This window comes from Urocampus carinirostris, chromosome 15 (assembly GCF_059441175.1).
Source record: "Urocampus carinirostris isolate Australia breed hairy pipefish chromosome 15, RoL_Ucar_1.0, whole genome shotgun sequence".
Taxonomy (NCBI): Eukaryota; Metazoa; Chordata; class Actinopteri; order Syngnathiformes; family Syngnathidae; genus Urocampus; species Urocampus carinirostris.
Window position 1 is genome coordinate 29113886 of NC_142363.1, and position 14015 is coordinate 29127900.

Here is a 14015-nt window from a genome sequence, read left to right on the forward strand (position 1 = left end):
CATTATCCTCGGTCGACTGTTGTTGAGAGCAGGGATCGGCATCCCGCATTTTCTTCAGATTGAACCGCTGAAGCGCCATCATGGCTCACCCATAATGAATATTTTGTCTGCGATCCATTATCTCCAGTTGACTATTGCTGAGGCTGGGGTCATGAGTGGCTTCTTCTTGACATTATTTCTGAAATTGACTGCACTCTTGCGTCCACAATGCCATTATCCCCTGTTCCTGCTGTTGGGAACTGGCAGAATCTTTTTTTTTTTTTTTAATGAAATGCACTGTTTTGGTCGCAATCCATTATCCCTGGTCGAATACTGCTGAGAAAGGGGGCCAAGAAAGCAAATTTATGTCATGCTTTAGGACTTTTTTTTAATGTTCTTTCTGCCTAAAATTAAAAACAGTCCCCGTGCGCCCGCCATCCATTATCTCTGGTCAACTATTGCTGCGAGCACATCTTCCAATTTTGAGTGGTATATTTACATTGATAGAAGACACAGGCTTTGTCATCATTATTATTTCCTAGATTTTCTCACATAACCTAACGTCACACAGTGGAATAAAATGCCCTGAAGAATTAGCTTTTGTCTGGAGAGCAAGTTTGGCAGTTTTGTTGTATTTCGTCTTAAAAATATATTTTTGTCTTAAAAATTTTTTTTTTTAGGATAGTCTTTTAAAAAAATCTAAGTATTATTGTTTTTATGTCTCTTTGGATCAAAAAGGTTCCCGACCCCTGCCCTACAGACTCTGTAGCTCTAAAAACCAGGATCGAAAATGGTGATATTGGAATAACACCAAATACAAATATGCTGTGTTGAAATACTGAACTTCCTGTCTTCCGCCTTCTTTTGAAACTCTGTCAAGATAAATAGCGCAACAGTGGAATCCAAAATAAACAGAAGAAAGAGAAAAAAGGTATTTATGAGCTGCATGAAACATTGCAAAAGAGCAGGACTGCGAGTACAAAATCTGCGATGAAAGGGGGACAGTATTTTTCAATCCCACTTTAACGTGATAAAATGTTTCAAAAATAAAGTAAAAAGAAGTTCATGATTTGATTTGATCCTGTTGGTTGTTTTCCTCCAAGTTGCTCAAACTCTGCGCCGGTTTCACCTCCTCTTGTATCACGTGGACGTTGGTAAATACTCGTGCTTCTGTAAAACGGAAACAAATAACAAATTGCTCCGACTGTCCTTCATTCCCCACAAAAACACATGCAGCTGCGACATTATTTACCTTCGGCTGGCGACTTGAGCATTCGGTAACATCTGAAGCACAGCGTCATGAGAAGGGCCTCGGCGCACTGGAACGTGTAGTAAAGTAAAGGGAAGAGGAACATGGGTCCGATGGTTTCTGGGGGAAAGGCCACCTTCAAGATGGTCAAACACAGCTGGATGTTTTGACAGCCTGTTTCCATAGAGACCGTCCTGCTGCATCTGGACCCATTGATTGTTTTGAGTTTACTTGCTTAGTGTGACACGGGTACAGAAGACCCCGGGATATGTGGTTAATTCGTTCTGAGGGGAAATGGTGGTATGGCGGTGGATAAAAAACGATGTTAAGGAGTCTGATCTGCATTTATATAGTGCTTTCCATGTCAATGAAGACCTCCCAAAGCGCTTTACAATGTGCTTCACACTTACCCATTCACACACACACTCACACACCAAAAAGTAGTCAGCCATGCAAGGCAACTACCTGCTTATCATTAGGGATTCAGTGTCTTGCCCAAGGACACTCCGACATATAACACGGAGGAGCCGGGAATCAAACCTTCAACCTCTTGATCCCAAGACAAGAGTTTTACCACCTGAGATACTGCCGCCCCTGGTAATGTATTTCCAACCCCCATTGCCCCAGGTAAAAACATATGAAATGAATATACATATTACTCATTAGTAACCACAGAGTAAGTACTATATACATGTAATATACGTGTATATGATTGAAAAACATGCATAGATATTCATGTAAGGCAGCACGGCAGCGCAGTGGTTAGCGCATGTGCGGCACAGTTTAAGTCATGGGAACCTCCTGCGTGGGTTCAAATCCAGCTCCAGACTTCCTGTGCGGAGTTTGTATGTTCTTCCCGTGCTTGCATGGGTTTCCTCCGGGCACTCCGGTTTCCTCCCACATTCCAAAAACATGCATTTCAGGTGAATTGGCCGGTCCAAATTGTCCCTAGGTGTGAATGAGTGAGCGAGTTGTCTGTCCCTTTGTGCCCTGCGATTGGCTGGCAACACGTTTAGGGTGTCCCCTGCCCACTGCCCGATGATTGCTGGGATGGGCTCCAGCATTCCCGCGACCCTACTGAGGATAAGCGGTGCAGCTAATGAGATGAGATATTCATGTAGACGAAAAATCACATTTTATCTTCCTTTGGTAAGTGTGAAGTACATTGTAAAGCACTTCGGGAGGTCTTCATTGACTTGAAAAGCACTATATAAATGAAGACCATTTATTACCATTCACGTGACTTGAGCTGGTACAGTGGAGTTGGTAAGTGGATGCAGAACTGATTTTAAAACTTTGACTTGCGAAGATTGTCATGCCCGTAGGAGAGTTTGTTGCTTTATCGCTTAATTATTCTTAATAATTGTCCTGTTTTTTGATTGGTTATGGCTATAATCGTTAGCGACGTTTACGTTACATCTACCTTCTTCATTTCTTGATAATTGCAAGCCTCGTTTCCATGGTTATCATGTTCTTACTTCACCCTCACTATAAGTATTCAAACCCATAGCTAAACAAGTTCAAGTTTTTTACCCAAGATTCTGAATGCCATTACACAAACCAATAGCAGACCAGCATTTAATGTGACGTCGATCTATAGCAGACAAGCTTCTTAGAGACGTATGATTCACGTAACTTACAAAGGCATTCAACAAACACCGCAACGAATTTTGTATGTTTTTAGGCGAGACTCTGAAATGAACAAGAAGAGAGAAAATATTGTGGGAAACAGTTCAGCCAATAGCATATTGACATTTTCATGATACCGTGACAGAAACAAAGAGCAGATATTTTTTGTATTTTATTATTATTCAGCCAGTATCAACCATCCACATGATTTTTACCGGAAATTATTTTGTCACGTGAAGCTATCGGCGTGACTCGTCGCCTTCGATCGGCGCCGGGTTTTTAGACCCAACTGCTGTGTTGGGAGTCATTAGGTGAGTTTAACCAAACCCCCCAATTCCAACCCTTAATGCCGAGCGCCAAGCAGGGAGGCAATGGGTACCAATGTTGTAAGTCCTAGGTATGACTCGGCAGAGGCTTGAACCAGCGACCTCCCAGTCTCGGAGCAGGCGCCCTACCATCTAGGCTACCGATAGGCAATGAAAATGATGTGTAGCAATAGCTTACAGGTATCTTAGAGACGTAACACACAAAATTCTATTATTATTTTATTACTGCGCTTAATAATTTGTTGTTGATGTCGTATGGTGCAGAAAATGCGGTAACAATAGTCCGAAAAAACATCGTATTCCACATCATAATGTAAAAACTCTATAGAGTAGAGACACCATAATCAGGGGATTTACAAGAATTGAAAAGGACTGTCCTTCAGGAGGAAGTTTATGTACAATCTCTGACATTTAAAAAACAAATTACGGTTCTGAACAACAGCATCTGAGAGATTGGTAACCAGGTAATCAGAGACAGTGGTCACAAATCCTGGATTGAACAGAAGTCAAGAACTGTCAAGTACTTACTTTGGACTAAGTTTGCATATGGCAGATATGAGGTATCCCAGGACGAATCCTATGAGAGGCATCAGGGCCGCCACGGCAACAACATCGGGGATCAGGATCATCCACAGCATATCTTTGACCGCCACACCAGACAAAGAGAAGACGATGATGCTGGAGATGATCAGAATGCTCAGGCCGGACTGTTGATTAGATGAAAGATGTTAGTGATTTTTTTTTGGGTAGTTGTCGTCATTCCATTCATCCACCCATTATCTGCACTGCTTATCCTCAGTAGGGTCGCGGGGGTGCTGGAGCCCATCACAGCTGTCCTTGGGCAAGAGAAAAGGGGTGGTCCTATTATTGAGCCCTGTGGAACGCCTAAAGATAGAGGAACGGGGGAAGATTCAAAACCAGCAAGGCTTACACCCAGAGTCCTGCCAGTTAGATAAGACCTCAACCAACTTAAAGCTTTACCACAAATGCCCACTAGGTGCTGCACCAAAAGTAAATAAAATACCGTATTTTCCGCACTATAAGGCGCACCGTGTTATAAGGCGCACCTTCCATGAGTGATGTATTTTAAAACTTTTTCCATACATAAGGCGCACCGCATTATAAGGCGCTACAGTAGAGGCTGTAGTTACGTTATGCAACCATTAGATGGTGCCGCGCTAAAGGGAATGTCAACAAAACAGTCAGATAGGTCAGTCAAACTTTATTAATAGATAACAAACAAGCCTTCCACAACTCCATTCACTCCCAAAATGAATAAACAGCTGTTTTATTATTTTCTCTGAGGTAAAGCATTTTCGTGACACATCTTTAACATTTTTGAACAACAGCTGGCATAACATTTTACTTTTCCTCCATTTAGTCAACACGCAAAATACCGTCTGATACTGTTATGGTAAATTAAACGTTAGTGCAATCGCAATATAGTGTCACTCGTAATGTGGAAAAACAACAAGTGCAAAACAATAACAATAAAGCAATAACATAATAACTGTAAAATTTAAAACGTAAACACACAAAAGAAAAACATAAAGCTCACTCTATCAGCTCCTCATCTACGAATCCCTCGAATTCTTCTTCTGCAGTGTTCGAATTGCTGCTGCTCCATTTCCGTGTTCTACTGCGTGACTGATCGCCTTGAGTTTAAACTCTGCGTTGTAAGCGTGTTTCTTAATAGGAGTCCTTATCCAAACGCACAAATCAAAGAGAATCGTTGTTTAATATTTCCCAGTATGCACAGCGCACTTCTTCTACGCGAAAAATGGAGTCGGTGGCTGCTTCTCTTATTCCGAGACCTTGCAATTCAATATTGATCCATATATAAGGCGCACCGGATTATAGGGCGCACAGTCAGCTTTTTTTTTTTTTTAAACAGATTTTAGGTGCGCCTTATAGTGCGGAAAATACGGTAACTGTTTATCACAGAGTAGCATTTAATATTGTATTATTTTAATGTTTATAACTCAGGTACCATAGATTCCTACACGGAAATTATCTTGTAGGTCAGGCTGCTTTTATAAAAATGGTTTCCAGGTTTTATAGGTCGACTTGGTCTTAAATAAGATTTCAAAAGTCATTAAAAAGTCTTAGAGTCTTGAATTGAACATTCTTTAAGTCGTAGGATCCCTGTTATTTTGTAGTTGTCAGCTTAATTACAGAATTATTAAAAACTATGGCTTTGAATGAGGTGCTGTTTGTTTTGTTGTGAGTTGATTTTTGTCATATCCCATAAATATTCGTAGTTGTTGCTATGTTTACAGGGCAACTGAATGTGACGAATCTTAAACAATGCGAAATAGATTAGGTTGTCAGAATATTGAGATTTTATTTTTATTTGCCTACACACTTTTGTCGTTGTCATAGGAACATTGAGCACGACAAAATAGTAATTACTGCAACACAAATTTATTTGTGACAATATGTCACTTATCATCAAATCATGTTTGTTTGTATAGCCCTTAATCACAAGAAGTCTCAAAGGGCTGCACAGACCACAGATTATTGCAAACCACAGACTATTGTTACTCCATCCCCTGATCTAAAACCTACATGAGGGAAAGGAAAAACTCAAAACCTCAACATGAAATGAGGAGAGCCCACCTGCCCCCACCCTCCCTCATCACATTCTACAGGGGCACCATAGAGAGTATCCTGACCAGCTGTATCTCTGTGTGGTGTGGAGGCTGCAGCGCTACCGACTGGGGTAGTGTGAGGAGGGTAACGAGGACAGCAGAGAAAATAATCGGGACTACACTTCCCTCCATTCAGGACATTGGCCCGAAGCGCTGCCTGTCCCATGCTAAGAACATTATCGGGGACCCCTCTCACCCCCATCATGGACTGTTCACTCTGCTATCCTCTGGGAAGAGGTACTGCAGTGTGCGGTGCAGGACCACCAGGTTCCGCAGTAGTCTAGTCCCCCTGGCCATTAGACTGTTAAATGGTCAATCTAACATATAGTTAACCTAAATCTAAACAGCTGCTAATCTGACTTTTTGCACTACTGGCAGTTCTTTATAGCTTGCCACTCCTTGCACATTTGCTCTCTGCACTATTGTACTTACAGCGTTATTGTTACAGTGTTAATGTTACTGTTTACCTGACTTGTTAACCTGAATGCCCATTTTGCACATCTGTTTAGCTACTCCTCTTGCACTATCGGCACTATGGTAAAATACTATACGTAGCCATAATACAATACAACTTTTACTTATATCTGTACATTCGAGCAAACTGTGCGGGTCAGATGTATCGAAATTTCGTTCTGTATACACGTGTACTAGAATGACAATAAAGTAGATCTGAATCTGAATCTGAATCTGAAATAAATGAAGAAACCTTTAGAAGGGACCAGGCTGAAACAAATGTTGCAATAACAAATAATAAACAGATATTGTGAACATGAAATATCATACGCTATAGCAGGAGTGGCGAACACGTGGCTCTCGGGCCTCATCATATTTTCTATATAATTTGGCTCTTTGCCTTGTTTCATGTTTTTTTTGTGTGTGTGTTGAGGGTGGACACTTTTCTTGAAATCAACACAAGAACAATACTTGTTGTATTGTAAGGAGAGGAGTGTGTTATGGGAAATAATATGTTTTTAATTGTGTGTGTCTGTCTGTCTGTCATGGCAGGTCAGTGCGTGGTGGGACTCTTTGACTCTCACAGTTAAAATTTTTGGCTCTCTGTGTCAAACTTGTTCGCCACCGCTGGGCTATAGTGTGTTTTAAGCCTAGATTTGAACAGTTCCACTGAGGTTGCAGATTGAATCTCATAGGGAAGAGCATTCCACAGCACCGGGGCCCGAATGGAGAACGCTCTCGAACATGCGATTTCTTCTTGGCTCTTGGGATCACTAGCAGACCAGCATTTACAAAGCGAATAGTGTAATTTATCATACTTATTGTGTCGCACTTGTGTCATATTTTGTCAAATTATTGGTAGTTTTTTACCTGGAATCAAGCATCGCATTACTGCAAGAGCTACGTTTTTCCGAATATTATGCTTCATTTGTGTCGCAATTGAGTCACTTTTTCAGAGAAAACACAAACACCAAAGCGGCACTAATCCAAAACCTGGCATATTGTGTCGTAATATAACATTTTCCAATGTTCACAACTCTGTTGGGTAGGGGAAGAAATTCAATTAAATATATCACATTGTAAATGTTCCTGTTTGAAAACATGGCTTTAATTATCAAACATGTGGGGATATTTTGTTCTCTGTTGTTAAGATTTTCCATTGGTATTGATAACTCAATTACAAAAACATCCGGCAGAGGAAAAACATCCATTGCTCTGAGATAATGAAAAACAAGTGAGCTTACTTTGAGGACCAGCGGTGTGTATTTTGGTCTGTAGTGATTGAGTAGGATGCCAATGCCGCATGGCACCAGAGTGAAGGTGAGAGCGGTGAGGATGCCCACATAGGGCACCGCATTCTCTAGGCCGTTGAAGCCTTGGCAGTAGATCAAAAGCAGTAGGGGCATCAAACCCAGGGCTGCAATGCAGGAGCATGTGGTCATCACAATACTAAAGGGAGGAAAAGACAAAAAAACATCACAGAGGGAAATGGCCGAGCAACTTGCGCACCCATTGCCCCGCTTAAGAATAAAATAGAATAGAATATACCTTTATTGTCATTGTTACAAAATGGGTTAACATATTGTGACAACGAAATTGGGCATGACACTCCAGTTTCACACATTCACAGTGAGGTAAAAAAGCCAAGAAGGTAAAGGAACAGAGAAGATGAGGTTATAAAACAAGGTGGATAAGGTTATAGTTATAATTTACACAATATTAACACGAGAAGGGGCAGCACGGCGGCGCAGTGGTTAGCGCTTGTGCGGCACAGTTCATGTCATGGTAACCTCCTGCGTGGGTTCCAATCCAGCTCCAGACTTCCTGTGCGGAGTTTGTAACTTCTCCCCGTGCTTGCGTGGGTTTCCTCCGGGCACTCCGGTTTCCTCCCACGTTCCAAAAAACATGCATTTCAGGTGAATTGGCCGGTCCAAATTGTCCCTAGGTGTGAATGAGCGAGCGAGTTGTCTGTCCCTGTGTGCCCTGCGATTGGCTGGCGACCAGTTGAGGGTGTCCCCTGCCCACTGCCCGGAGATGGTTGGGATGGGCTCCAGCCCCCCCGCGACCCTAATGAGGATAAGCGGTACGGCTAATGAGATAAGATGAGATGAGATTAACACAAGAAATGTTGGCATGTAGGATGTCACATACAGTTTGGTATCGTAATACAGTTGGTATCGTAAGGGTTTGTGCAATTATGCATTTGGTGCAAAAATAGTCATCATAGTGCAAAAAAATGGTCAACATTGTGCTAGGTGAGCAGTAAACATGCAGTCAACATGTGCAAGAAACATAGACATGAGTACCATTTTACGTTCGTATGAGGTAGTGTTTTTGCAAGAGTTTTTCAGTTTTTTGTGCAGTGTCTGTTTAGGGTGGTAATGGCTCCCTATGGGACCCTTATGGGAGGGGCTAAAGGGGTCGGTTCAGATGGCGTTTGTGGATAAAAGAAAGATGGGAAATCCACAACAGAGCCCAGAGACAGTTAAAAGGATACCCAAATTCAAAAACATGCAAAATTGGAGAAAATAAAACATGTTTTTGCATTATATCTGTCATGAGTTACTGATACGAGGCACCTGAGCCTTCTCCTTTGGCGCCAACTGCCTCGGACGCACTTTTTATACCCCCGTCTTCCTGTCACCGGTTGTCAGTCCGTCTGCGAACCTCAGCTTACGCTAGGCAAGCCTTTCGACCGTGACTCTCTCCTGTTCTGATTCCCATCTGTTTGTCGGCTCCGACCCCTTATTAAACTATGAACATTAAGGTGTAGTCGATGCCAATAAAGACTATCCATCCATTATCTGCATCTCTTATCCTCAGTAGGGTTGCGGGGTGCTGGAGCCCATCTCAGCCATCCTCGGGCAGTGGGCAGGGGACACCCCGAACTGGTAGCCAGCCAGTCGCAGGGCACACAAAAAAAAATTCACAAATTTCACACTTAGGGACATTTTGGACCGGCCAATTGACCTGACATGCATGTTTTTGGAATGTGGGAGGAAACCGGAGTGCCCGGAGGAAACCCATGCAAGCACGGGGAGAACATGCAAACTCCACACAGGAGGTTCGATCTCATGACCTGAGAACTGTGCCGCACACGAGCTAACCACGGCGCAGCCGTGCTGCCCCCAGTAAAGACGATTAGCATTCTAATTGGAATACCTGAGGTTCATGTCCCCCTTGATGGCCAAGGTGAAGATGTTTGATAAATTTCCTCCTGGGCAGCATCCGCATATGAGAACCGTCACGGCTTTGATGGAATCCATCTTCAGCGATTTGGCGAGCGCAAACGCCGTCAAGGGCATGATGCCGAACTGGGTCGCCATGGCAATGGCCACTCCCCGCGGTTTGAGAAGATGGCTTTTGATTTTGGAGATCTCCATAGTACAACCGAGGGATATCATGGTGATGAAGAGCATGATGACGGTGAAGGTGTTGATGGCCTTGTTGAGGGTGGGCGGGATATCCAGAACGCTAGCGTTAGCAAACGTGAGGCCCTCCTTGAGGACTTCCGTCGCGTTCATAGCGGAGCTGGATGAGATCCGACTCGGATTGTGTGGGCTTCACCTGAAAAACATTGCAAAGTTCAACTTAAGAAGACACTCAGAATAAGGAGAGAAGACATCAATTGATTTTGAACTTGCATGGAAGGCCGCGAGAGGACCTTTCAGATAAGAGAATTCCATCCGGTCCTAATGTCGTGATTACCGATAGTGAGCACCTGCGACTGCTTAATTGGCGCCAACAGCCTGGACAACTGATTGGCTGATGCTCTCTTTTCAAACCCCCGGCTTCCTCTTGGAAGCCGTCAGATCGTTATGCAAACTGTTGCCACCAGCTCAGTAAGCCTTTTCGTCCAACTCTGTTCCTGCCCTGCTTTTCTCTGCCTGATCTTCGTTGGCAACCTGTTTCCGGACCTGACTTCGCCCCGTTCTGCCTGCCTGTTACCTGACCTGTTTTGCGGTTTCAAAGAAAGGTTTTCAAAGATTTTGCGTTTGGAAGTAAGGTTTCAAAGTAGATTAGGCGTTTCGAGTTACGGTTTTAAGCCGGCATTGAGAAATTACAACAATTGTATTTTCTTCAAAAAAGGGGTAGCCATGTTTTTTCTTGATGACTTTCTTTACATAAACATAGTCATTGGGTGCCATCGATAGGACTCACAATTATTCTGGTTGGGAAATTTGTATAGAAGCCCTGGCCCACAACTTCTGCAAACTTTGCTACCTTGGACTGGATTCATCATATATACCGTAAATTCCAGACTATAGAGCGCACCTGATTATAAGCCGCACCCACCACATTTTAATAGGATAACCGCTTTTGTACTTACACAAGCCGCACCTGTATATAAGCCGCGTACGCCCACGCCAAAACTTGCAACACAATCACAAAATTAACCCAAACCCTACTTTGAGTCCCGCGATTTTAACTGATCATAATGTATTCAGTTCAACAACCACAGCCGGCAGAATGAACGGAAAATGATACCGGTACTTAAGGTTTGATGCAGACCTGCAGAGTCCGGGTACCCGTTGAAACTAATACAAGGAAAAAAAGTGTATATTTCCAAACGTAAGGGTGGGAAAAATACATATCCACTTTTGTCTGCCGTGTCCACAAACAATCACCTTTACCGGTCCCCACTTTCCGTCATCCCCAGCGTCTGTTACGCCCCTTTTTTTTTAATTGGTCAGTACAAGACTTATCAGAATAAGTGTCCAAGATAAATACATTACAAAAATATACAGTTGCAAATACATATTATACATGGTTACACATATTTACAAAGAAAGACGGTACAAGAGAGTTTTCAAAGCTTTAATAATTATATTATATCTTTCATCCCAAACCGTGCCTGTGAAGGGTAGCAAAACGCTACTATCAACACGCTCGCAACAGAGTAAACGGGTCAGTTAAAAAAAATTACGGTACTTGTAGAAATCAAGGTAAACCGTCTTCATCTTCTTCCTTATAAATGACGTCATCAAAGTCATCTTCCCCAGTATGGGAAAGAGATTTTGTCATATAGACGTCGTCCCACGCTCCCTTATTCAAAAACACGCTAGCAACACGATCGCAAAGTGAAGTTTACTTGCAGTAGCTCTGTTTCCTTCTTTATCGGACTTCTCGTTTTCTTTTAGCTTGAAAGCTACGTCATGGGCCTTTCTTTTTGCTATTTGCATGATGAGGATATGGCTACACTAATTTAATTTGTGCACAAGCTGAGAAGTTGCAGTCTTCCTCGGCGCATATATTCCACCGGTCTAAATCCTACATTTTGTACTCGAGCGCCGCTGGCGGCTGTTAGAAAAATTTCATAAATTGGCCGCCTCACTGAATAAGCCGCAGGGTTGAAGGTTCGGGAAAAAAGTAGCGGCTTATAGTCCGGAATTAACGGTAATTAAGCATAATAACGTTCTGATAACACTTTAGAAAGAAGGGTTTGTTAAAGAATTATTTTATTTTCCATTCGAAACGCTTCCTATAATACCAAGGGGTTCCAAAGAAATATTTAAAAAATCTATATCTGGGTCTTACAGGGTTTAAGTTGATTTAGGGTTCAATCTTTACCTGCTGCCCCTGGGCCAGTTAATACGCGGTAATAACATGTCCTACCATAACTATGCAGATGACACTCAGATTTACATCTCGCTGACAGCAGGAGGACATGGGCCCGTGAACTCACTCTGTCACTGCCTCCAACAGATCACTGTGTAGATGCAAAACAACTCTCTCCAACTAAACTCAGACAAGACTGAAGTCATTGTCTTTGGCCCACAAAAACCCAGAGAAAGTGTCATCAGCAATGTTCCCTGTAATTTTCCACGGATCTGAGCGTTCACACAAAGTCGGTGAGCAACGCTTGAAACAACAGTGAGCAACAGCAATCCCATGTGTGGCAACTAAGTCATTATCAAACATGTCCAAAACTTGACATCAAGTTACATCTTGCTGAGTTTCTGGCAATGCAAAAAAAAAAATTCACTTTTGAATTAATTGACTCATGTATTATTGCAAAGGTTGTACGGATCTGCAAACGGCATTTGTTTTTACAACAATTTTTTCACAAGATTTCCATTTCTTTTTTTTCCTGGTATCTTTTGTCGCATAATACTAACATTTTGGGGGGCTTATTTTGTCGGTTGCACGATACACAACTGTATTTAATCACATTTTTAGTGGAAGTACAATGTTGGCAACGAGATTGACTTGGTATAATTGGAAATTGTTTGAATGCAACACACTTTTTCTTCTTTTTCCCTGTTTTTCTATTTCTTTCAATTCCTTTAAACAAATCTCATTGTGTTTATTTTTTCCTAGCTGTTACTTTTTTCTTTTTGTTCTCTATTTACTTTTTTTTTCCTTTGTTTCTTTATTTTCTTTTTGTCTGGGTTTTTCTGAATTTTTCCTTCTTTTTTCTCTTCCTTTTGTTTCTTTTTTTTCCTCAGCTTTTCACAAATTTTTCATTTTGGTATTTTTTTCTTTTTTGTTCTATTCCCCCTTACATAATATTTGGTCATATAGGGATGTAAGAAGCAAAAACAACCTGAAGAGCCGTTTAGGACCCGAAAGAGCCGGTTCCTTTTTGTGAGCCGAACCGAAGAAGCCGGTTCTTGAAAAACTCTACTGACTTTACTCAACTTTGTTCTACTTCGACCTTGACTTCAAAAAACCACATTTAGAACACAACGTCAGGGGAACCCTTGTATTTTTACCTTCGTGCACTGTAAATTTGACTTAAGCAATTTCGAGCCCTGATTTTTGTGAGCTGGCTAGATTTTCTTGTGCGTGGAAAAGCTCTGGGTAATTGCGCACCACGCAGCTTAAAGGGAACATTGCGCTGGATAGATTTTCTTGTGCGCTGAGAATGTGCGTGATTGCGCACGCGCGCAGCTTAAAGGAAACATTGATCTGCACTATTTTAATTCATTGATTTTATTATGTTTTATCTGTGGTTTTAATGCATTTTAAAAACCACATTTTAAATTTTCAACGTCTTCTCTTCTATGTTTTAACTGTAATTGTGTGTTTTTAACCTGTCTCTTAGCCATTTCTGTAAAGCACTTTGAATTGCCTTGTGTATGAATTGGGCTGTACAAATAAACTTGCCTTGCCTAGGATTTCAGAGTAGGGCTTTAAAGTAGTCAACAGTAAATAAGATTTTTTAAAAAAAGGACTGTTTCTTACCTTCTGACTGCAACTTTTCTGGTCTGCATCCCTCCACGCTTTCCTCTGGTCAGCTCCTCTTGTTTCGTGTCCGGACTGTAGCCCACCCTCCCCTGACTTGTGGCTCCATAGCAACATGGTGGCGCTGCTGCAGACTGCAAAGGGCACACAAACCCGTTTTTCAAATTGAACGCCGTAACGCAGATGGTTTGCTTTGGTTCCGCAGCGATTTTCACGAAATATCTACCCAAGCTTGGAAACTCTGCATGAGGCAATTTGGAGTTAATTAGAACTTCATGGAGATACTTAGCGTTGGTCCCCAACCTGGAATGCGATGTACTGTACCCCCTAAAAGGCCGTGCATGTGCAAACAGAGGCCCCATTTTTTGTTATGCAACCACGAGGCGATTTGGCAGAAGACGTCTACTTTTGTCTTCCGAACTTTAGTAAACAAACACATTAGTTGCGACTCACATGAGGGACTAAAGAGCTCAAACTTGGTGGCTGCCTAATCTCTACTAGCATGGTGGAGATTAAGGACCAACGTTTCAAAGCATTTCT

At 42.1% G+C, this 14015-nt stretch overlaps 1 protein-coding gene across 1 annotated transcript; it reads right to left on the reverse strand.

The window, feature by feature from the left end:
* Window positions 1–256: 256 nt before the first annotated feature.
* On the reverse strand, window positions 257–13790 carry LOC148352072 (hepatic sodium/bile acid cotransporter-like). Its single transcript, XM_088354291.1, has 7 exons — window positions 13702–13790; window positions 13476–13609; window positions 9450–9854; window positions 7532–7736; window positions 3712–3890; window positions 1232–1431; window positions 257–1149 (listed from the first exon to the last, which is right to left on the reverse strand). The coding sequence occupies exons 3-7, from the start codon at window positions 9809–9811 to the stop codon at window positions 1043–1045; spliced, it is 1053 nt and encodes a 350-aa protein (XP_088210417.1). The 5' UTR covers window positions 9812–9854; window positions 13476–13609; window positions 13702–13790; the 3' UTR covers window positions 257–1042.
* Window positions 13791–14015: the final 225 nt, after the last annotated feature.